We start from the raw sequence: 26,572 nt of genomic DNA, 5'->3' as shown, positions 1-26,572 counted from the left end.
GCATGCTTCCTCACTTCCAGCAGTATTTTGGTCTTCGCAAATGCAGAACTGAATCTGCTCTGAACCTGCTGGAATCGGAAGCGGATCCCATTTCTATCAGCTACTCAAAATTTGTTTTCTTCCTCCCCCTCCCCAGAACATAGTTCTGAAATTTCTTTTGAAAGTTTTATCTTCTATAAATGGCATAATTGAATTCTTTCTAGCTACTATGTACAGAAATGGCTCAGGCAATTAAGTTAGTCCACCTTGTCATTAGTCAACAGGAAGTATAATTACTGTAGTTGTAAAGGAGGTATCTAGTGTTCCAGAATAAGTGAGTTTAATTATGGTGAGAGCTTCCTCAGTTCTATTTACATGACAACTTCAGGCTCAATATTAAATAGTAAGTCATCATTTCCTCTTCGAACTTCAAGTAGTAGAGGTGATTCATTCATCACAGCCTCTTGCAGGTCACTGGAAGTCATCAAAGGACGCCCATTGACTTTTACAATAATATCTCCATCTTGGATCCCTCCTCTGCAGAGGCAAGAGGAAAAAGGCAATAAAGATACATTCTATGCAGAAAAAAAAAAAAGTGCAAAGACTGCTCACCACCTCTTTGGCTGATGTGATAAATTTTTACTTGTTTTAGTTTCCATTGAAGGGAAATTCCACTATTGTGACTGCAAAGGAATAATGGGTAGAATATGCAAAACACAAAAAATGAGGCTTGTGTTATTTCATCAAGGATTTTCTTCTAAAACAGCAAAAATACAACAGTAAAAGTAGTCTAGCCTTCTCTTTGTCCTTCACAAAACTACAAAGGAGAAAGAGTGAAGACTTTTAGCCATGACTGACTCACTCGACATCCATTTGCAACAACATGCTCTTCTCTTTCCAGTATGTATTTCAAGCACTGGAAATTAAACCATTCTCAAAGGTTCAAGAAAAGCCAAGTGAGCCAACTGAACTACAGGTAAATTATTTCTCTCTTGCTGTTCAAATGTAATCCAGAACAGCCACTTTTTTTATCTTAATAATTTTTAAAATCTTCTTAATAATTCCCCAAACAATTTTAGAAGCCTCTTGTTTTCCAACTGTTATGTAAAATAGTCTCTTCCTCTAAGATAAAACATTCTCTCAGATAATAGCTCTGACAATGTCTATGTGAATGCTATCCTATTTATGCTTGACTTAATCCAAGTTTCTATTTATTAATATTCAACATACTCTTCAAAACCAACATTTGGTTCATTGTATTTGGGGTGTTCTTTACATTTGCAGGCCATTAGGGTTTCATAAAGCCATCTTAAAATAAGTTCTGATATTGAAATATTTCACTTTTCTAGATGTAAATAGAATCTTAGCACGAATATTTTAATTATTTTTTTAACCTAAAGGCACAATTTTTAATTATTTAAATACAAATCAAGACTAGTAAGAGAAAGAACTCAAATATAAATATTACCTACTATCTATTTTGAGGTTTATTTATGGTGAAAAAAATAATTTGCTCTACATACCTATGAGAAGGTGAGTTTGGAACAACTTCATGTACATAAATTCCACTTCTGACATCAGGAAAATCTGCATTATTGTGTTTCAGTTCTTCCACCAAGCTAAAAGAAGAATGAAGTTATATGGCCTTTGATTCTACTACAAAAGAAGTAGCATTCAAAAGTTGTTACTTATTTATTCTCAACTTTTTGGTGACCAGAAATGAATGACTTAAGAATTACTTGTTTGCCCCTTTTTCCTGTGATGAGAATGTACGGAATTCGAATTTAGATTAAAATGAATAATATAGATTTTAAGAGAGTCAAAACTACTTACCTGTGTAAAGCATGCTGCATTTAATGGTCTTGTACATCTCCTGCAAGACCCTGACTTTTGCTGTTGGTAGAACTAACACAGAGTGCACTGTCGAAGAGCGCAGGGACAGTAGCAATATCTGTCCTAGGTGCTGTACAGAGGAAAATTACATTCCTGCCCCAAAGAATTAATGCTGCTGATGGGGCAGAAATTTGCTAATGATTTTGCTTCTTTCATTCCGCAACTCATTCTTAATTTGTCTTTATCTAGAACAATCTAGCTTCTGATAACTCCATTCATCAGATAGATCAGAACTGTGAGAACTTCCCAAAGAAACTTCAGCTTCCTCAGGTTTTCTTGAGGAATTGTTTGTGCATCCCTTTCTAAAGAAAGAAGACAGGAACCAGCTGCAAAACAAAGACTCTAAAAACATTCTCTTATTTCTGAGGAGATGACATCATTTCAGGTCTGTGTATGGTGTGGGTTAAAGCCCATTTATAGAAAGAAGGGGGTTTAAACTAATGATGTATTACTCTGCTGTCTGCCATGAAAATCTGAGGTCCCTCAAATGGAAAGCAAGTCAAACTGACTGCACACAGCTTCACTTCATTTGATTTTGTACTGAAGAAGCTAACAATTGACTAAAGCAAGGGAAGCAGTCTTTTCCTGAAAATAGGCCTGGAGACATCTTACATGGCTTCATTAGACATCACAAAGGCAGTAAAATCTCACATCATATTCACTTCACAGTTACACAGAGAAACATTCTGAGTTTCTTTCCATTGATTGTGGGCTGGTGATGTTAAAGCCATTACACCGATCTATTCCAGCTGAGGATCTGACCCTTTGGGTAGGACTGTGAGAGTGTAACTCAATAAGCAAAGATGGTTTTAGTACAACCCCAGCTGGAAATTCTATTGTTTTATTTTGTAGCCTAGTGCCACATTGGAAACATGCCTTCTGCTGGGAAAGCACACAAGTATGAGAGCCCATACTGGTTATCCCAGAATATATTGGGGTAGTGGCAAGACATAAAGCAATGTGAGAGATAAAAGACAGTAAAGAACTCGAAAAGGGTGTCCGTATTCTGGTTATGTTATCATGGAGGCATGAAGTTCTGCACATTAGCAACTACTTTATTTCTAGTTCATGGTTAGGCACCAAATCTCACGTTACACAGCATCTGCTGGTGCTGATAGAATCACTGCCAAATCCTTTGGCAGCTCATTTGCCATTGGCACTGACAGTCACCTGAAAGCAGCAGCTTGTTTAAATGTCACCTGAAGCCTGTTCTAACTCCAGAAATCCTCATCAAGAACCTAAAAAAGCCATTCAGGCTCTTCCTACTTTCCTTCAGCTATCAACAGTTATTCACCGCTATCAATGTTCAGAGAATGTCTGACAGTGATTTTCCAAGTCTCTGAATATACTTTTCACCAATACCATTAAATTGTTCACAGACTTCACAGAAGTTAATACACACTTCTGGGTTCTCTGGAGATTTGTAATGAAAGGTGAAGACTGAAGTTCTAAACCACTATTGACCACATTTTGCGACACATGGTATGCATAATCATGCAGACAACCTTTCCAAGATACTTACGCAGGTGTTATTGTCAGCATTCTGATGCCAATGAAACGTTTCTTCCCATCTGAAAATAACAGAGAGGATATTTAAGAAACTTAGGCAAACACTGACAAAAATAACTACTTTGATGACCCAAAATATCTGTCAATTGTAACAGGATGTATCAGCTTCCAACAAAACTAAACAGAAACCATACACATCTACATTGAGGTCATTTTTTTGTTTTGGTGAGCCTTGGTGTAGAGAATGACAATCCCTCTCGCTGCAAGTGAGGACAAGAGAGAGGCTCAGTTTGCAAGAGTTTTCCTTCAAGAGATTCAGGAAAAAAAAAAATAATAAATCACAGATTTTTATTTCATAACTTCGGCAAATGGAAAATTTTTTAACCAACTACCATTTCATCTGAAACTGGTCAAGACAATTTAACCGTATGGTGTTCTCATTAAAAGATAGAAATAGGATTGAAAAAAAATGAAAATTTCCACCTTTCAGAGAAAGGACAACTGAAAAACTCACACCAGTTCTCATGCAAACAGCTTGTTTTTTCTACCTCAAAGAATGAAAAGTAAAAAAAAAAATAAACCCATGGACCTAATCCAGGACTTGACAGAATTTTAAATGTTGACAATTCACTCCTTCAGGAACAGCACCGCATTTCTGTAGTTGGCTTTTAGTAGTCATGATGTTCCACAGCTGTCTTACAAAAAAATAATAAAAAAAGGCAGTTTGATGACTTCCTGAAGTGAGTGCTTCAGTAGTTAGTTACATCCGGTATGAAACAATATTTCCCCAGACTTGTTCCAGCATAACAACTTCACGATTTCTTTGAGCTTCTCCACATTCTCATGTGAGGAAAAAGTTTGAAAAGGAGATGTACAGTGTCTCCTCTAAATCTTCTTTCCAAGAAAAATAGTCCCAAGTGAAGGAATTAGTCCTGAATCTTACGCATGTCTAATATTTCCATTAGCGTCAGTGAAAATGTTGACTACTAAACATTGGATTTACTGCACTATGAACAAACTTACATCTGTAATTTTCATCCCTGCTTTTCCCTGAGATGTTCTGGCTCTCCTGTGTTTTAAACTGGAAGTAATGAGATCAAAATCAGCTATAGTAAGTGTCGTGAAGAAGTCTGCTTACTCAAAATTCAAGTCTCAAAAGCTTTGGGCATGGCCTTGGACTAGTGCTCTCTCATTGCTTCTCTAGTCTACATGGCATACACTTAAGTTTTTACTTTTTAAAAATATCCAAACTTGATCAGTTTCACACCTGAAAATAATCCCCCTGCCCCTGCAATGTGGACAGGTTAATGATGAAGTTGTGTTCACAAGACACATACATGACAGAGCCTCTGGTGACAGTTTACAGTTTGCTGCTGGTCATCGCCTGTGTGATGCAGAAATACGCAGAAGCACAAAGCATACTCTTGGGGCCAAGTTAGGAGAGTTTACATGAAAGAAAAATGGAAATTAAAAGAGGGATAAAAAAAAAACTGATCTGGAAGAAAGAAAAAAGCAAGGAGGAGATTGCACAAGAATGAAAAAACACAGCAGAAATGCCGCTGATCTAAAAGGGAATTATTTCCCCAGTGGCTAATGATCCATGTAAAAATAAGACTCTGGGAAAAACAAATATCTGGTAACTACAGACTAATTACACAACTAAAAGTCTCATTCCACCTTCATCTTTGGGCAGTTTGGGGTGTTATTTCACCCCTGCTCATGCATTAAAATTCAACATGGTCTTCAATCATCTTTCCACAATAAGTTTGACACACTGCAAATAGGAGTTCATACTATAACAGCAGCAAGCTTTGTATAAAGTAAAACTGATAGCTATAAGCTATGGATTATTTTAGCCACAGAGTCTAGATTCCTCCCCTTCCCATCCCCCAGACATTTCATATGTCAGAATACCGGTAAAAAAACTTCACGTCTTTTGTTTTGCAAAAGTCTGTTCCATTCAATTTCAAGGCAAAAATCTTGCACAAAAAGCAAAGTTTTCATCAACGATATAATTGTCCAGTTTATTACAAGTATCAGCAGAGACTGAACAGGCACAAACAACTAGCTGTAGTATTTTATCATCCCAAAGGACAGGCATTTTGACGTCAGACTTCAGTCACGTTGGCAGAACAGTATGTGGCACCTGGAACCACCACTGTCATATTACATGTGCTCTGTGAATAACAAATCTCAAAACCTGTCATTCTGGCAATTTGTGCAACCATGAGACAGAAGAAAAAATAATTAAGAGACCTGGAATAAAGTGAGGTTGTAAATCTAAGAAGCACATCACCAGGGAGAAGTCCCAGCAGTAGTTAAAAGAAGGTTAATATGTTGGAACAATCAGGTTAAACATATGTGAAACTATCGTGGAGGGCAACAGACAGAGATATTCAAATTGCATTTCATTTTTGTAAACACCAGTCAAGATTAAACACTGATTCCAGTGGTACAAAGTCAAGCAAACCAGCCTCAACCACTAGTTTACACTTAAATCTCTTTTGTGTTACTAGAAAGTCATAAACAGCTGATCCCAAGTATCTAGAAGCTGTTCACTATTTACAGAGATCTCTGTTCCACATTAAGAGGAGTATTTGCTTTACTGTTAAACTTGCCTTTTTTTGTTTTTTTTTTTAATTGATGCTCGTAGCAATAGAGATACAAATCAGACAAATAAACACAGACTGAAGGCAGAAGTGATTACGATTTATGAACTGTGGCAAAAGGAACTGATAAATCCAAATCAAGAGGTCAGGTACTCAGACACTTGTGAACATGAGTATCTCTGGCACATGAGTATCCTCATTGCAGCTGATTTCAGTGGAGCCAAGATATCACCGAGATCTCCGAGGGAAGAAACGAATCCTGCACTTTTTATTCAAGCGGCAGGCAAAACTCCTACTTCTCTGCTCACTCCTTTTGCACTTAGATCTTCTTGCAGATTGCATGAGCAGTCCTGAAAGCATTTAAGAAAGATATTCCACTGCCAAACAGAAACCATGAAGAAAGCTTGAGTCTATGACGCTGAATTATGTGCAGTGTACCTTCCATATAAATTGCATAGCTGAATTTAATCAGTAGTCTGAATATATATTCAGAAAGCCTCCTGAGCAGCCCTCGTGACTATTGGTAACAATTGTCAGTAACAGTAACACAAATACATAGGCAAGCATATAGTTTCAGCACAACTGAAGAAGTGTTCTGGGGACATAAATGAGGATACATATAATTGTTGGGTGTGGCCAATGCAGAATTCCCCCATCTCTCCTTGCCCACCTGAAACAAGGTTTATTTACTTTTCTGACAACATTAAATGAGAGGCCAGCCTGACCTCTTAGGCTGGATTTTCTCTTTAATATTTTGTCAGACTGTCTTCCATCCTAGAGGATCCATGTTTGAAAACCTTCTGGTTTTACTGTTTTGCTCAAGCCTAAACTAAGAATAGAGCCAAGACTGAAACTGGGAAATTCCTACGGGATACTACCAAAACACACTGAAGTAAATAATCAGTCAGTGCTTAAATATATGGATGAATTCCAGAAGTAAGGACAGAACACACAGATGGTTAAAACTGAGATGGAGATGGAGACACTTAACTTCACACACCAGTTTAGGAATTCCTAAATATAAAATGAGGTTAACATTATTACTAATAAACCCAAAATTAGCAAAGGATTTCAGATAATTCAATGGATAAATACCTCTATGCAGACTGTGGTAAATCTTCAGTCAAAAATACATGAAGTATTATTATGCATTACCCATGCATTAGGTAATATAGAATGTTTAGGTAATAATCAAGGCAAATAATCCATTCAAATGCAATCCTCTGCTCTTTTTTCCCCCCCTCTCTGCTCCTATACTTCAGTAGATCATATATGTGCAATTACATACAATGGATGTGACTATAAAAATATATGCCTTCTATATAAAGCCGGTAGTTATCTGATCAACTGAGATTTAAAATAGTAAGGTTCAGCTTGTTAAACAATATTCTGAGTATCTCCTATATCCCAGAGTAAATCTGGAAAGAGCAGTCTCCTAAGGGAATTTTATCATCTTCATGCAATATGATATTTAGAGCTAAATGGTAATACACTTAAACTTATTTCTATGACCTAATTGTACCATAAGGGCGGATCCCACTGAAACTACTGAAACGTAATTGGAGCAGAAGAAAACATGATAAAAACATCCCAAAAATTCTGCTTACTTAAATTCCTTATGTCAAGAAATAAGGCCTATACAAACCTGAAAACTATTACTGAAGGCCTAAAAAATGCAAACTAAGTCTCAAATATGGTGAAAATATCTCCTGGAAATTCTCTTTCTCTCTGCATCAAGAGCTTTAAGTGGCTGCTCTTCTACCTGCAGCAAAAGTACAAGAGGTGCTTCAGACAGCAAAAGAAAAATTAAAATTTTAAAAACTAAAACAAAATTGGCAAGCAGTGACTGTCACACTGATGCTAGAAGTAGGTGTGAATCCTTTCCCTTTGATTAGGAGACAATGCAAATGACACAAGTCAGACAGTATGTTAGAATTAAAAGATAAACTTGAATCTTTTGCCATGTTTTTTCTTAGGGTTCCACAGGCAAAGTTCTCTCTAGGCCCCCTGGCTGGGCTCAGCAGGTTCATCGTTCTCGGGAGGCAAAGATGCCTGAAGGACCAAGGTGGCTGATGTCATGACTTCAGCAGTGGCATCTCCAGCTTTGTGGCAGAATGCAAACCCCCTCTCTCCCCCTCCTTCCTTCAGCATGGAAGGAGTAGGCACATCTCCCTCTCTCTCTGCTGTTCGAGGCTAACAGCTGCTTTTGTTTGGCCCCAGAGCAACCTGGCCAGGGCCATTAGGAGAAGGGAGTGCCGAGGCGCCAGTGAGCCGCTGGGCACCTGCGGCCAGTGTGGGGGATGTTTGGAGGCTTCAGGGGCACCCACAGCCAGTGTGGGGGTGCAGAGAAGCTTCTAGAATGCCTACAGTCAGATCTGATCAGCCAATATAAAAACGGGATTCTCGTCGAGACTCCACCCGTTATCACGGGTCTCTCGGAGCACGAGCGAGATGCTGCCGCCGAGAGCCCCCCTCCCCGGGATGGAGACTCCGCTTGTCTTGCCACCACGGTTGTGAGTAAAACTTCTCACAGAATCGCGGGTGTATTTTCCGTCCGTACACATTTGCAAGTGTAACTTTCCGTGCACATTTGCACACGTACTTTCCGTGCTTAATACATGCACGGGTACTTTCCGTGCACATTTACACGTGTAACTTCCCGTGCTCAATACAAGCACATGTATAAATTATTTCCTCGCACAATCGCGAGTGTATTTTCCTCCCGTGCTTCCACGTAAGCACGTGTAATATTCTGTGCACATTTGCACGTGTAAGTAAATTAACCCTCGCAGGATTGCGAGTGTATTATAAAATTACCCTCACAGAATCATGAGTGTACTTCCCATACTCACTACGAGTACGTGTATCTCTTTAAAAATAATCCCACACCGTGTTTTGGCAAGTGTGTACTTCTCCAGGACTCAGGGACGGCTCCGGTATTGTTTTGAGTGAAGCCACGTGCATGCACACTGTGGATCGCCTGTTGTATTAGTTGCTGCCCCTTAATAATTTTCCTCAACTGATATCCGAACCTTTATTTAAGTCGCTTTGGAGTGCTAAAACCCTGTTTCTCACTGGTTTAATAAACGTTGTTTTGGACCCTGTTGTCCCTTAAACTAACCTCGGGGTGCCTCCGTGACAAGCCTTCATTGACTTCGCAGCCCCAGTTACCAGGAACCTTCTGGGACGGCAGATGGTGGCCCTTCTGCATAAGGCTTGTGGTTCAGGTCTCTAGAGACGTGCCTGCAGAGTGCGGCACCGCTCCTCTCTGGTCTGAGAGCAGCAGTTTGGTTCTGAAGGGAAACACTACCCAAGATCCTGACCTGCTTCTCCCAGAAACCAACAAACACTTCATAACCTGGGTGAATAAAGTTGTTTGGGTTTTGGTTTTTTGTTTTGGTTTTGTTTGTGGTTTTGTTTTTTTGTTGTTGTTGCTTTTTGTTTGTTTGTTTGGGTTTTTTGTTTTTACTTGTTGGCTGGAAAAAAATTATGTTAGCTACTTTGAAATGTACTTTTTCATCAACTTCCCCCCTGCCAATCAACAAGTGAAAGCAATCTCATTCGGGGAATTCAGCAAAACAGAGATGAGGGGACCCATCAGAATTGTGATGGTGTCAAATATATGAGCAGATGCATAACCTTAAAACCTCTGACTAAGGGAATTTTCTGAAAAAACAATATCTGAGAGAACACTGAGAGGACAGTGGTGTAGAGAAACAACCCTGGCATCAGCAACTGGATAAACTCGGGAGAAGACAAGATTAATATCAAAAAAGATTAAAGAGAAGCAGCAGCCAACAGTCATGCTACAAGATGAGTAGGGTGCAGACAGATAAATTGGCAAGTAAAAGGGAAAAGATGGCTTGGCCTGAATGAAGCATTACTAGATCAGTTTTGGCTGTGCAGCACGTACTATGACACCTAGTACAGTGTGATAGATACAAGGCAGGCACATAAAGAGAAGTTCAGAGTGCTGCAGTTGTCAGTTGCTGGTATGTTTAGATTTATACGCTCTTTGAAAAAGAGGCCTTTCTGTTTTTCTGCCTCTCCCCTACTTCCCCATGCATTTCTTCAGGAATTAGCACACAGCTCTTCTTCCACCAGGGTCTGAGAGTCTATCGCAATAGCCAATTATACAGCACTGACATAGATGACCACAGCAAAACAAAGATCACCTGAAAGGGCACACATTACGTTTCATCAGTGGACAAGTGATTTTAGAAGTTTTTACCTTATTCTCCACAGTACACCTTAATCTCCTTTTTGCTTGTACAATATGTGAAAGAGGAGAATAAGACTCCTTAAACAAGTCACCATCTATTCTCAAGATCATTTGAGACTGTAATGACTCATCTGTGTCCTCACTATCCTCAGAGGCCCTTTTTCCTGGTTTTATACAGATTCTGTCTACTCCTGGGGGGGTTGAGTAATAAAATGTCTCTCTCACTTCTGTGAAATTGTTTTCTATTTCCAAGTCTATAGGGTTCTATACTGTAAAATACTGTATACTGTACTGCTCCTTTCAGTAACAGGATCCCAGACTCATGTCTTTTGGCACTTCACTGACAGATCAGGATAATAATTGGAAGATATCATCGTTTCTTGGAGATCTTACCTTTACTTTGTTTGTCATGCGACTCTGTGAGAAACTGAGTGATGCGGTCTGAAGGAATAGCAAATGAAATTCCAGCTGTGACCTTCAAGGTGTTAATCCCAATTACTTCACCATCCTGTTGAGAGACAGCACCCAATTAATTGGCTCCCAAGTCGCAGGGTTCAGCTCACTGCCTAGTATTTCATGTTAAAAGCTGGGCTAAGAAATTTTAGAGTGTTGTAATCACTCAAGAAATAAACATCACTTGTAAGTGAGGATTTGGGCTCTGATTCACAGTCCCTTTCACACTTAACTGATGGCCAGAGAGATTACAGTACAGTTTGTTCATCCAAGGTCCATCCCACCACTCAGCAAGAGATTCCCTCCACTGAGAAGGCAGTGGAGTCACTACTACCACTACAGCCACAATTCACCCACCTGCAAAATCTGTGCTGGTTTAAAGCAATCTGTTTTAAAATCACTTGTGTGGATTAACCAGGTCCCATCTTTGCTGTGCAGCCCAGGTTTCACAGTGTGAATGAGTATAACTGCTCCTACTAGAGCCCATTTTCCTCTACTGTCATGTAAAATTTCCTCTGCTCTGTGGGGGAATGTTTTCCAATGGTTCATGAACTGAGACCCAATTTTTACAGTTTGTATTAGCTTCAGGGCATGTGCCTACCATTAGCTTGAATGACTGGAAGCTGGTATGACCCATGAATCTTAAAAAAATAAATAAATATATATATTCACAGAATCACAGAATGTTAGGGATTGGAAGGGACCTCGAAAGATAATCTAGTCCAATCACCTGCCAGAGCAGGAACACCCAGATGAGGTTACACAGGAAGGTGTCCAGGAAGGTTTTGAATGTCTCCAGAGAAGGAGACTCCACAACCCCCCTGGGCAGCCTGTTCCAGTGTCTGTCACCCTCACTGAGAAGAAGTTTCTTCTCAAATTTAAGTGGAACCTTTTGTGTTCCAGTTTGTACCCATTACCCCTTGTCCTATCATTGGTTGTCACAGAGAAGAGCCTGGCTCCATCCTCGTGACACTCACCCTTCATATATCTGTAAACATTCTCCCACTTACGTAAAAATAGCTCTTGAAACAAAACAAAAACCAAGTCACCTGGACTTACCAGATTAACTAAAGGTCCTCCAGAGTTGCCATACTGTAAAAATAACATAAGGGAACAATAAATTAGTACTTCACTGTAGGAAATGCAATTTTCATTTCAAACAGTATTTTTCTTGTAAGTAAATGAAAGAGAGAACGTTACTTCTTAGGCAGCGCTGAAGGACACAATTTTGATCACAGAAGATTACATGTAGGTCTTACCCTACCCATTCACAACTCTTACAACTAGACTTATTTTTTTTTCTTTACAGAAAGAGGCCTTAATTTGGGAGCAGCAACTTACCGCTCCAAATAGTTAGACCCCAAGTTTAAGAAGAATCATTAAATAGTTAAAACAAGTATTTCAGCTCTTCTACAGACTATCAGAACAAGGTTTTGAAATAACCACATGCTATTTAATGTTCTATTTCAGTGAGGTGCATGTACACTTCTTGTTTTATTTATCACTTTGGTTTGTAACACTGTCAGTCTCTCTTATTCTACACCAGAGAAGAACACAACACTTTGTCTTTAATCACAGCACATTGCTATGACATAGGTACTATATAAGGATTGATTTAGTAACCACAGACATGCAGCCCTCTCTAGGGAGGGCATGTAGCAGCTTTGGGCAATCTGAAATTGCCTAATACCTAATGGCCTTCAAAGGAAACATCCAACAGGACTACAGGAAATGAGAGTTGGAGAAGTTCCTGGTCCATCTTCGTGTTGGCTCAACAAGTTTGTTTTCGAATGAGGCCAGAGTTTTCAATTAAGTCTACTGAACAGCCAAGAGCAGCAACTTACCACTCAAAATAAACAAAAGCCAAGTGATGCATGACAGTAACATGAGCCATATAAACTGTTTACACTTAGATAGCACAGAGCAAACCTTATAGATTACCAGAAGAATAAAACAGACGTTAAAGTTTTTAAAACAGCTTCAAAGTTTGAGTTTAAACAAAGAGATTGGTTTCTTACATTGTATCTTTTCAGTGACCACAGGCTACACTCTTCATTTTTGTGTCTGACTGGCACAAAGGAACTGAGATAATGATGTCCCAGCCTTCCTCAGCATATCATCTTTCATTCACTTGTCCCCTGCTTGAAGGATGTGATAATGGAAGAACTTGGGCATATGCAGTGTAGCTCCATTTAGGAACATATGTCCCTGTTTTCTCCTGCCCCATGCTCCTGTTGTCCCAGTATTTCTCACAAGGCAGCTGCATACACATTCCTGCAGGAAAGTCTTGGCTGAGCCACAGGAATGCTCTGAATAGACCAGCTCTGAAACTCCTCCCATTCTCAGGAGAAAACTAGTGCATTAGCTAAGCACAAAACATCCCTATGCCAGGGACTATCTTCATATTTTCTGGTCTCAAATGGCAAAGTAACTCAAACATATTGTCATTTTCCTTACCTCCCCTGCCATCACTATTCCATTTGATCTAGCACTATCTGACACACTCTGCTGTCCTTGTCTAAACTTGCTCATTAGCTTTTCAGGGCACTGAATGCCTAAGTATAAACAAGGAACAGTTTGATCTTGAGGAACATGTATAGGCGTGAATTCAAGAATCCCATGTTCTAATTCTGTCTCTGCCACCAATTCAATGTGTGCTTCCAAGTAACACATTTTGCATAAGTTTTCTTATTCTCCTTTTACAATTATAGAAACTAATTCTAATTAAATATCTTCAGAGCTTCAGCTCCTGGATCACATAGGATCTTCCTGAAAATGCTCAGTTTCATGTTATATCTTAGCACAAAAAGTAATTACCCTCTTTTTCCACACAATTTCTCTCAACAAGTCTGTGATGATAAACATTTGTGAAGTGCTTTCGATATGTAAAACACTAAGTATTATGACTTGTTATGTCAAATTTTGTACCGAGGTCCAGCAAACAAATGCTGAAAATATTTTCCTTTCAATGCATAAAATATTTAAGCCATACAATTTCAGGCCATTTTCTACCTCAGATATGCATGCAGTGCTCTTTTTAGACTCAATACATGTTATATATACACCCAAGGACTCTACTTGAGCTCCTTGGATCTGTCCAAGCTGCTCTGAAGGGATATTATTTTCATGTATTTTTATACAACATCCAGTGCTAGAGAGCCTTAATTCCAACAGTATCACAAACTTTATGGTATTTTACACTCAGATTCTTACTTGCAGTATGTGATGTGCAAAGAGAAAACAAGAACAACAAAAGCAAAACCACCATCCCTCTCCTTAAGTTCTTACCCAGGTGTCCTGTCATTAAATTCAAGCAGATGCTGTCAACTTGACTACTCCATCTGGTTCTAATGGATGGAGCTGAAAGATATTTTGGCTCTATTCTACAGCTCTGCTTGGCCAGCTCAGCTGAACAAGCAGAGAGAGAAATGTGTTGATCCACTGCTGGTCTATACAAACATGTGTTACTGCATGAGATCTACAGAATGAGAAAGGTCTGTTATATGTAACATTTTCATAGACAACCTCAGAGAGGGCAGTTTTATTTAACATACTTTTCACAGCACTAATGCCTGAATGTAACTTACAGACACCTAGTACTTACATTGATGATAGCATCTGTCTGAACATAATCCATATCCGAGTCCCGTAGGCCAAGTTCTTTACCATCTCGCTGAGCGGTGCTTACAATACCTGTTGTCACCGTGTTCTGTAAGGCAAATGGACTTCCAATTGCCACCACAAATTCTCCTGGCCTCAAATCAGCAGAGTGTCCCAGTAACAATACTGGTAGTTTTTTCTTGAATAAACAGAAAGAAAGAAGCATTAGTTTGCACCTGAAAATAACCTGACTGAAAAGATCAGAAACTATCAAGAAGTTAGGAACACACACATTCCGTTACATGAATGAAACAGCAACTCTCTATCATATACCCAAAACTTACACAAGGTAACTCTGGCAGAGTGTTTCTGCTTTAAATTATTTTCAGAAACAAACTGCTAGCAGGAGTACCTTGCAATTTCTCCAGAAAAATAAAAAATAAAATTTAAAATCCAGCAAGATTCTGAACAAGCTTTCCCCATTTCCAGCAGATTGTTCCCTCCTCCTAGAAACAGTGTACAAACCAGCTATTGGCCAGTCTGTCACTCTCCCCACACTGTGCACCACCTTGCAATCCATGTACTGGCACAAGGCTAGAAGGGCTAGCCAAAACACCTGGGTCTTCAGGTAAAGACAGCAGAATCTGCTGACATACTAAATGAGCTGCATTTTTTTTTCTTCTTTTATTAGCAGTTCCTAGCACAGAAGACAGTGTAATTGAATTATAACATATGAAAAATTTCCAGTCCTACAGAAGCAGTTTGTTCATCACATTGTTTTCCCCAGATATATTTCCAAGGAAAACCTAAACATATATTCCATCCAATCTCCCTGTACTAAATGAAACTGAAATAAAGTTCCCAAACTGATTCATTCATCTGTTTATGCCACTCACCTTAGGGTGAATCTTTATTGTTGCAATGTCAGATTTCTTGTCAATGTCTTTGATGGTTGCTTCATAAGTATCTCCATTCTGTAACTGCACTTTCAATTGTTGTCTCCCTGATACGGCGTTTGTGCTTGACACCACATGGGCATTGGTCACAATTAAACCAGAATCAGACATAATAAACCCAGATCCACTGGAAAGCGGGACATTTCGACCAAAGAGAGGGTGCCTGTACAAAAAGCAAGTAATTATAACTCATAAGGGCACCATAACTTAGAGAAGATTAAATCAGAAATAATTTACCTCCTTTCACCCTGAGAAATAACAAAGCATTTCATGATCAATGTTACAACTCTTACAAAAATTAAATTAAGAAAACTGACAAAGAAAAGATCCTTTCCTGAAAACTGTGACTGCTTTTAGTCAGTTAGGGAGATAGGAACTGAGGTTTTCAGACAATCTGCAGAGTCCATTTCCTTTGGTTTCCAATTCTGTCTTTACAGGCTTCCTTTTAAAGATGCTAGGTGACAAAAAGGGAAGGAGGAGAAGCCCATCTGATTCCACTGGTTGCTGCTTCTATACAAGAAGAAAATGATGACAGGGAATAGTAGGGCTGACAAATGGACTGATCCTCTAGTGGGGAAAAGTGAAGAAGAAGGAACCTTGCAGTTGGACAGGGAGATAAAGGAAGAGGTGACATCTCATGGAATCATGAAGCCCAAGTGTAGACTGGCAGGAAAAGGCATGTCTGGAAATTGAAAGGACTGGGAATGTGAAAGAAAATAAAAATACTAATAATGTGTAAAACTTGGTGGGAAACAATATTTGCTGCAATATAGACAATTAAGACTTTGTAAACTGTTTAAAGTATTACGACTTTTCTGTATGAACAATTTCTGTAATGACCTTAGATTCGTTAGGGTAACACAAAATGCCTGAGCAGTAGAAGATGAGAAAAGGTCCACAAACTCTTTTTTCCCAGATGTGGTCCTTATTAGGAAGTTGTTTGAAAGTTCTGGGCTATTCAGCAACAAAGAATTGGAGCAAATCCCAGGCAGAAGGCAGTATCACAATTAATGCCCAGCAGGCTGCTGGACAAACATTTACTTACAAGGAAAGAACAAACAATATTAACTACATATGCAAAGATCTTAAACATCTTCAACTCTAACATTCTCTCAAAACACCAATCACTATGTGCTTAAAACTATGTTTCAGAAAACCTGATTATCTCAATTTTGCATATTAAAAAACCTATAAAAATTCTCTAGGAAATTCTTGAGTCTATGCAAAATTAGAGTACTCCAAGCAGAAAGGTACTCAAGTAGCTGTGCACATATAATATTTGCAGTAATTTGTTCTGACAGCAGGTTGGTTTGAGCACTCAATGTTAAACCTGCCTCCCAAGTTGTTTTGAGAACTCAATGCTAAACTTGCTGACTCAGCTGCAGCTTCAGTGCACTGAATATTGGTATGTTTTGGTCAGCAAATTTAGAAGATTTTTCTTCTAATTAGAAATCATTTCTGTGTTTAGATAGGTTACATCTGGTCAACATGCTACCTCTTGATGTCCCCCTGCCAAATAAAATCACCTCTCATTGGAAGTGGAATAAACAACAAGAAGCTATGTTTTTCCAGCTTACTTTCTGGACTTGTTTTCTTTCAACCATATAAACATAATCCAGCAAGCAACACATTTTAGTGAAGGCTGAAGAGACCTCCAAAGATGAGATAGACTTATTTTATGGCAGACAACAAGTATTGTAAACTACTGTAAAGACTGTAAGCCAAATAAATTAGATCTACTAAACAGGAACAAAACTCACAAGTGGAGTGTTCTCTGGATAAATGAGCCTGCTGCTGTAATATTTTAGAGTATTTTGTAAACTTCAGAAATTCAAAATGAAAGTTACTACACCAAAAAAGTTTGTAGACCTTTGTTAAACAATGCGATTAAAACACAAAGAATTGAAATGGTTACCTGAGGAAAAGTTCAATGTGCACAACTGCAGGTGCAATCTTTTCCACCACATCTGCTATGAAGTTGAATTTGTATCTTGGGCTGCTGGACTGTAGGTGACCTATACTAGCAGAAAGAATTGGATATGTTAATAAGATGACACCCTTTTTTACCAAGCAGGTGAGATAAATATGCTTTGAACCAGTCTGTTTCACCTACTGGGATAGTTTCCAAGCAGGTATTACAAAAGAAATCCAAGTATTTGAGATTGTTCAAAACTTACCCAGCATTTTGCTTGATCCCAAGAAAATTAAACATCATCATTTGGCTACAAATCCTTTGACTTTCCTAGAAATCTACAAGCCTTGTCTGGAGTATTTTTCTCAGGACAACTACTAATTATTATCCAAAATGCACAGAGTCATGGGATGTGAGGTTGGAAGTGACCTCAGGAGGCTTTTAATTCAACCTCATGCCCAAAGTTGAGTTGGCTCTGTCTGGTTGGGACTGACAAACCTCCAAGGATGGAGACTCCAGAAACTCTCTGGGCAACTTGTCCCACTGATTCACTGTCCTCCATGAGCTAAAAGTTATTCTTTTTTCTAGTCTGAGCTTCTCTTGTTGAGACTCACGTTTCAACTCATGCCCATTGTTAGATTTGTTAGGGTAACAGAAGGTTGCTGTTAGGTCCTCCTGAAGCTCCTTCTCCTTCAGGCTGAACATGCCCGTTTCCCTCAGCTCCTTCTCACAGCAGGTATGTCCATCCCGCTCAAGCATCCTCATGACCTTCTCTCAAACTCACTCCAGTTTGTCAATGCCTTTCTTGTATCGAGGGGTTCAAAACTGGATGCAGTGTGCTAGATGTTGTCTAACAAGTGCTGATTAATGCAGCACTTGCGAAACACATTTAGAACCTAAATTAGGATATTTTTGAAGTAGACACATTAGAAATCTGCTGTACATTATAATCTTTGCACTCAAATCATTTTGCAAAAACTATGTTAAACGAAACACAGCATTTGTAAATACTGAATATAATTCTGTGGAACAAAGATCATAGAGAGGGAAAAAAGCCCACAGCATCCTTGCTTCTAATGTCACAACATCACAAAGTAATAATACTGCTTGTGCTACAATGTCATGCTTATCTGCTGTCCCTTATACGTGGGGACATTTCACCACATATTAAACGTATGCTGGGGGAAATATCACTACACTCAAACAGCAACCTTTTGTGTTCACAGCCTGCTGCTTTAAAATTAACTACGGGATCTAGAGGTGGGAGTAAATGAGTTATAATCAGATACAGCAATAACATTTTTTATTTCAAATCTGGTGCCACAGCACTGTGTTTATCCCAGAAGATATAATTCTTTTTCTGCCATTTAGTCTGGAGGCAGATGCTCTAATTCCTAAATATCAACTCTTCAGAAGCCATGCTTTGCACCATCATGATTTGCTCCATGTTCAACTCATGCCGAAGGCTGAACTTACTCCACAGTAGTTCTCATGTACCAAGTCAACACCTGGTCTTAAGGGTTCTTGATTTATCTATTTCTAGATCACATAACATAGTAATGAGTCCAGATATAGGTTCTGTCTTTTGAAAGGATATACTTTTATTTCATCAGCTGCCTTCAAAAGGAAAATAGGCAGAAGGCAGCACACAAATAGGAAAGAATAAACACAAAGGAATTAGAGGGAAGCTTAAGAGAGTTTTGGTATTCTGTATAGTTCTTAATTGAAAGATCAGTTTCACCAACCCATATCTACAGGTGTTTTACTGACCATTAAACCCTATAGCTAGTAAATTACTTGGGAAGAATATGAAGATTGCAACACAATGGAGTCTAATCTATTTACAAAAAAGATCTCACTGATCTAGTCTGTTCTTTGAATGAATTAATAAGATAGTGGGTGACAAAACTAGTTACAGTTCCTACTGTCTCTCAGAAAGTTTTCACAATAAAGTATTAAAGGACCTACCACATCAGAAAGTGAGAAGCCTTACATTACCACAGTATCCAAAAGACCTGAAGCAAAGACAGGGACTCAGGGAATAGACCCAACACTGCTACCAAGGAAGAAAGAATTAAAGAAACCAGATCAAGACAATCAGGCATTTCTCCATAGAAGTCCATGAGAAGTCCATGAGTCCATCTTTTTCCTGTTACTGGACATGGGATTTACTTGTGAAAAAGGAAACCATGCTTACATTTAGCAAGCTAAATTTATATAATATGGTATAAACAGAAGGAACAATTTGGCAGGATTAGATCCAGTCTACTATTTTTATGTACATTCCCAAGCACTGTTAAAAATCCCTCTAACCAACTGAATATGCTTGTTGCAGTACTTAGCTTAAAAGAGACCCTGGAAATGGGAATCACTGAGGACAGTCAAATGTAAGCACAATATACTGTTATTTATTTTGCTAACTGGGCCACTGAAGATTTATCTTACCTTCAGTTCAGAAGCAGCTTGCCTGATTATGCAGTATATCTTTTGAAGTCTACTAACATGACTGTGAATGCTTGCATACACAGCAGTGTTCACTCACGGGATATAACTTTGTAATCACATTTATCTTAATAGAAATGACTATATATCTATGAAAGACAGTTGGCTAGACCCTTAGTTGATGCACTAGCATAGAAATGGGGGGGGGGGAAAGCATGGTGAATGCAAGCTTTCAGTTAATGTAAATCAGCACAGCTCTACGTGAGTCCCGGCAGCTAAATCCCTTTGCATCTGCTGAGCACTGAACTGTTCTGCCCGTGCCAAATCGTCACAGCATTGTACATGGCCAAACACAGAGGACGGTGCCTGCCAAAGAACTCAGTTTTGCACCACTCCTGAGCATCCACCAGGGAAACATCATGGGTGGCAGTGGCTTTCCTGGTGAGGTTTGGGGTAGGCAGAGAGAAAATTCTGAAAGAGGCAGTGGATGAATGTAAACATGGAAAGAGTTGAAGGAAATAAAATGCAGCAATACAGAGAAGAGACTGTAAAACTGAAGCAAAGCTTGTCTTCTTTCCAAAGCATAGTGAAAGCTTTTCTCAGTCTGAGCAGAAGTCCAGAACCTCTCTGTTGGAGTCAGAAACAAGACTACTCAAATCTGAAGGTGAATCCAAAACTGCACTATACATTAAAGGGAAAATTAAAACAAAAGAGGATCAAGAATAACAGGCATGCCAACTTTGTAAGGGTGTAGCTGAAGTTTTAAAGGCCTGATCAGAGATGAGCTGTTCTTACTAGTGTCTGATGGGGACAAAATACTGGTGAAAACTGACTTAAAAGTTGAGATGCCTTCATAGAAATGGATTTCTTTTGAATCACTTTCTGTAAGCAGGGAATGATAAGAACCTTCAGGAACTCAAACTGTGGACTAGGAAGATTTAATTGCAAACTAACATTCACTCACACACATACAGCCCTATTTAAGGGAACTGATATGTTAGTTGTTATTATTAATAACATTGTAGTACAAAATTATTAAACTGTTGGCTTTCATCAGAAGGCCTCAATATAGTTTAAAAGGGAGCAACTGCAGCCTGAGAAACTGAAGAAGGAAGCAAAATCCAACATTGTGTAAGTTGCATATGGTCACCCTGAAAACAAGTGTTATAACGATAGCTGTAGAATCAGGGCTTTATGTCAGACCTTAAATCTATCCTTCAGTTTGCATTAGTTGGTAGACAGTTGCTGCTACTGTTCTTACTAAAACATAAAATTAAATGTGTATTTTTCCTTCTTGTTTCACTCCGCAGATGCTCTTCCCATCTTGCAGAGTTTCATGCAGCTCTCAGACCTCTGCTGGACTGTGAATGTAAAAGCTCCAAGTCTGCAGCAGCTTTGTGTATTTTGACCTATTGACCTACTGAGATTTGCCACATAGTTTTTCACAGGTCTCTGAATAACATCCATTATTTTCCACATTATTACTGCATGTTCAACATCATCTCACACTAACCAAAGCTAATTCACCTTGGAAAACAGCCATAATTTAATCAAATTAACTATCTGTTGTATAACCAAAATCTCAAAGGTGCTACAACCAGGTTGTACTTGAAATAAAAAACAAATTTATACTGTATGAGTCTTTAGCTGTCTACACATTTCTTAATCAAAAGAAATGGATTTTCTAATCAAATCAAGCAGATTTTCAGCAGATCTGAACTCCCTTCCTATCATTTAAATTAACTGATCAGATACTCAGCAGCTCTCCAGCTCCTCTCACAGAACACTCAAAATCCAGATTTGGATTTAAGTGCATAAACTGGAGTTAAAGATGTTCAGCCTGTTTTGTAAAATCTGATCTTACATTTCCAGTTCTATACACTCCTACTACACTGGATTTATATGGCTACGGCTATGTGCCTTACAGGTAGGAGTATGCTTTTTATCAGCTTAAGACTTTTCCTGCATAGAAGTATTATCTACAGGCTATGAGTTCATTTAATAGTGTTGTATTTATTTTTGCAGAGACAAACGACCCACTCCAATCTCATTAACACTGCTGCAAATAAGGAACAACTCAAACACAGTTGTAGAGTTAACCCAGTATGAAGATAACTGAAAAAAAAATTAAAAATCATCAGAAATTGTCCTAATCCTGCTGAAAATAATAAAGCTAAACCCATTTATATTTGCAGAGACTGACATTTTCTGAATATTTGCCAGCTTACTCCCTGTACTATTAAATCAACTCAGATTCAATGCCTTCTTAAAAGACAATACATTGTATTAAGATCCATAATTTTATATTAATTAAGAATGTGTGAGGCTGGGTAACTCATTCTTTTAAGGCTGTTCCCCTATCTTCCTTTAAAACCAGCTTCAGTAAAGATCTGTGTGTTCAGCAACATTATTATGTCTAAGGGAAGATTGCAACCTGGCAGATCTGATCACCAGGGATAAACACTGTCCCTACTGTGCTCTCATGGAAATAAATTAAAGACAAATAAAAGATTATAACGTCTCTGCTTAAAAAACAGAAACATGTGCTGGAAACATAGGTTCATGGGTAGCTTTTCTGATGAATTCAGCATTAAGATCAAGTTACATAGCTGTGCACTGACCATAAAGCCTTGGTGAGTTTAATGCCACATTGTAGTTCAAGCAACTTGTTTATACAATGGATGTCTACTGTGCACAGATGAAAACAATTTGGTCGGCCAACACCAAAGGGGCTTTCTTGTGCAGTACAGCAATCACAGCAGCCAGACAGAGACAAACTGGCACAAACCTTCCAGCACAGACACCTCACAGCCTTGCTGACTTCAGATGCTACCTATTCCTCCTTCCCAACTGACTCTCATAAGGAGAAACAATGAGAACACCTCTTTCCTCCTAGCTATCCTATCCAAAGAAGTGAAGTACTACATTCTGAATGTTTACTAAACTCTGTGTATTCACCCTCACCTGCGGGAACTAAAAACAAATTCAGACATAAGAAAAACAATCAGTAAAGGACTAGACTAGAGTTTGCATTTCCAGCCAATACCTTGCAGTGTGTTTCCCTAAATACAGCTGGTGGCATCTGTAAGGCGTTGATGACAACCATACCAGTAGGGGACTTCAGTATCTCTTACAAGGCAAATTTCTCAGAAATGCTCAGTTGCTCCTGTGTGTCGTCAAGGTTATGTACAGGCACACTCCAAACACCCCACATGGAACTGCATGCAGTGGCTCTGCTCACACATTAACCATATCCCAAACACTTGTTTTAGGGAACTGAACCTTTCCTATCTTGCAAAGATTTGACTGACATGGGTGAAGCTTCACATCATGACCACTTCACATCATGACTTCAGTTAATCAATGCAGAGGACAGACATTCTCAGGCAGAACCCTGCAAAAGATCAAAGCCAATGTACTTGTTTTCTGGAACTTCTTTCCCCAAAGGTTTTCCAAGCAATCTCTTCATTTCCCACATTGCACTGACAAAATAACACCCTTATTTTAGAAAAAAAAAAATTATATATTTTTTTGTTTCCACATCCTAAGTGAGAAAATACAAATCTTTTGACATTTGAACTATCTTCACAGAAGCCGTTAGCAAAAAAAAAAAAAAAAAAAACACATTGTAGGGAATTATTAGCTGTACTAAGAAAGTTGCTGCTGAGAGATCACAAACAGCCCTTTGTGCAAGAAAGAGTCTGACATAAATTCACCATAGATTTTAGGTGACTTTGTAAATCTTTTCAGTGGTGAGCTTGACACTTTAATAGATCAATGTGTGGCATTGTTAGAACTCAAATTTGCTGCAGTAAGACACAGGACTCTGTATGAACAGGTCTTTGATACAGAGGTTGTCTTCCATATGTGTTTATGCCATTACTTACACACTAGTCTGTAATAGCGTATCTTTCGCACAGGAGGTGACAGAAGGCAGGAAAAAGCTAGCTGCTTCAGAAAATTCCCATATATTAAAGTATCTAGTGTTGAAGAGGAAAAGAAAAAATAGTTGTAGCATGTAGTTGAAATTTGCCTAGGAGTTCTGCAGACTGTTCCTACAACTGTCTCAGAGAAGTCCATGGGTCTGCTCAGCTGAACAAGGCTAGCTGTATGAGTAATGGTTTTCAGGACATAAGCATATTGAGGAACATCAATGACAGAGTTGTGCATCTCCATGCAGTACACACTCCCTTTAGTACACTGTAACTAAAACTTGCAATTTGCCATGGTGTTCTTCAAGCTAATCCAGGCCTTCTGCAAGGAAAAAAATATTTTAAATTCTGTCAATTTTGGGATTATTACTCTGTCATCCTGGGCACCTCTTTCCTCCCTTCTTTTCTGTGTCCTTTACTATCCTTCAGTACTCTTTTTTTATGTATCCTCATTCACCAGACTTCTACCACTTGGACACCACAGCTAAGTTTTCTCAGCCTATCTTGATTTATTGCAGCCAGAATCCAACTTAGCACCAACATAAGCAACTGGAAATGGACAGGAGTAGACATTTCAAAAGCTGTCCCTCTGGGTCATTGCATGTTCTGAAAATGGCCCAAGTCACACTAGATAAGGCTACTGTTATCTGACATTGTTTTAATACATATATGATTAAGTAAAACTGGATTTAGTTCATAACTAGCGTAGCTCTTCAAACTCTGAGTCATCTGAGGCCAGATTTCTTTCAAGAACAGGGAAAAGAGAGAAACTCAACAGTAATTTTAAGCTGTTAACTTTCTTCTAAACCTCTCATTACAGCCATTGCATGTTATTGTTTAAAAAAAAATACCATAATTGAGTTCTATTCCTGGCTCAACCACCAACTCAGTCTGACCTTGGGCAAGACACTTGGTTTCTTTGAGCTTCAGTTTGTGCAGCTGGAGAGTTGAATAAAAAAAATTAAAACTTAACAGAGAACCAGATGCTTCATCTAAGCTGAGGTTTTCTGGGACAAAAAATAAAGCCAAAATAAAGTGAACACTAAAATAGTTGCTTGGAAAAAAAAAAAATGTTACATCTACCTCATGGCTCCAAATTCCTAAGCCTATTAACAGTAGATTCAGAAGGATTCCTTAAAGAAAATGTAATATATACCAAACCCTAAGCACTCAGTAAGCCCTCAGATGCAGGCTAGCTCACTCATTTTGGTTAAACATTCTGATTATTTCATGTGGATCAGTTCCAACCAAGTATTAGGAGTACTAAAGCTAATGGATGCTGATGTGAAAAGGAACAGGCAAACAGAATTTGTAACTGCAAAATACTGGAGCAATTGATCATTGCAGCTCCCGGCTGGCACCTGGAGCAACTCTTGGCTCTGACAAGATGCTCCTAAAGAAACTCCAGGAATATCATTTGACCTCCCTCTCTGCACCTTCTCTTAAGAGTGGGATATATGAAGGATCCCCTATTCACAGAAAAGCTACAACAGTAGCACTTTTCCTTCTGACTCTTCCCAATAATTCTGGCAATTTAGCTATCTATGAATACACAGGATGGTTAGTGGTCCACTGGACATAATGGAAACAAAACTCCATTATGCATAAGACTTTTCTTTCCAGGAACACAATGAGAAAGGTAGCAGAAGCAAACCCTTGAAATAACATAACAGTAAGTATGTGAAAAGATACTAGTAGCATTATTACTTCCATAAAGTGACCCATTTTAATACTACGAAAAAATTACCAATGTGATTAGTAAACCAACAAGCCTGAAGCTACCATAGCATATCACAATATCCGAGGTCAAGCAAAGGCCTTAGGATGCTACTCCAAACAGACCATTTTATATCCTGAGTGTCAATATTTTAAATTGTAAAGGAGGTTCACAGGCATTTTTTTCCCACTTTAGGCTCAACAAGACTAATCAAAACTTCTTGTGAAAAGAAAACAAAGCAGGCAAAAGACTATGTTTTAGATCTTTTACATACTACGTGATGCTTTTTCTGCCCTCTTTGCACCATATGAGGCATTTTCTGCTTAGCGATGCCTGTCAGGCGAATCCAATTAACCTCCCAGAGACCACCAGGGAAGGCCCCAGAGCACAAGCATCCCCAGGTCCCTGCTCTGCTTGTGCAGCCCGTGGTGCAACAGATCTGTAGCTCAATCTGCATGGGTGATGCCACCGCAACACCTTAGCAGTGGGTGCAAATATGGGCTGAGGAGGTGCCCGCTGCCCTGGCAGCATCACACCTGCCACAGAGCTCACTTCCACACTGTCAAGCGCACTCAACTCCTGCAAGGGAGCACTGCAGCAGCAACACGCACAACACCGAGGCATCCAGGGCCATACTATCAAGTGGAATCCTCCCCAAACCTCAGCCTGAGGCATCTAGCTCACACTGAGGATCAAGTAGGAGAATTTTTGCCGTTCAGAAAGGACCTGAGCACCTCTTCCCCACGCCACAGCAATTGCTGGCAGCAGGGAGAGGTGCTGCGCTGGTGTAGCCCTCTTTACAGTCCCTAGAGCCACCCAGACTTCCCAAGCGACTGACAGTCACAACTTTTCTTAGCCTGGAAACCATCACGCCCCTTCACCGTCCACCCTCCGCCCCACGGGCAGCCCCCACCATGCTCCTACCCGATTCACAGGCTCCCTTCTGGACCTGGGCGACGGCGGGCAGGCCGTGCTGCAGCGCCTTGCGGCTCACCGCCTTCAGCTGGCAGATGTTGTCGTAGGTCCGGCCGTCGCTGCCGCACACCTGGGCGCTGAGCTTGCACTGACAGACGCCCTTGGCGAAGCGCTTGCCCATGGGGTAGCGGCAGTCCAGGCTGTCCCCGCAGGGCGGGTCCTCCTTGCGGCCGCAGGAGTCCCCCTCGCCCGCGGCACAGATGAGGCAGCAGTTGCAGCGGTCGGGGACGTAGCCGCTGGGGCAACTGGGGCTGGGGCACTTGGAGACATCGCAGCGGGTCGGGCACTTGGCTCGGGCCACCAAGAGCTCCGCGGCGCCTGGGCTGTAGCTGAGGGACAGCAGGAGCAACGGGCTCAGCAGCGACACCCTCAT

General features: G+C 39.6%; 1 protein-coding gene across 1 annotated transcript; it reads right to left on the bottom strand.

The window, feature by feature from the left end:
• Positions 1-350: 350 nt before the first annotated feature.
• HTRA3 (HtrA serine peptidase 3) lies at positions 351-26,572 on the bottom strand (the record flags this gene model as incomplete). Its single annotated transcript, XM_080344259.1, has 9 exons — positions 351-516; positions 1,503-1,598; positions 3,395-3,443; positions 10,606-10,720; positions 11,725-11,757; positions 14,270-14,464; positions 15,162-15,384; positions 17,137-17,236; positions 26,149-26,572. The coding sequence occupies 9 exons, from the start codon at positions 26,570-26,572 to the stop codon at positions 351-353; spliced, it is 1,401 nt and encodes a 466-aa protein (XP_080200385.1).

Source organism: Nesoenas mayeri (genome assembly GCF_963082525.1).
Source record: "Nesoenas mayeri genome assembly, chromosome: 4".
In the NCBI taxonomy this organism is placed as follows: domain Eukaryota; kingdom Metazoa; phylum Chordata; class Aves; order Columbiformes; family Columbidae; genus Nesoenas; species Nesoenas mayeri.
This window is presented reverse-complemented; position numbering and strand designations above follow the sequence as displayed.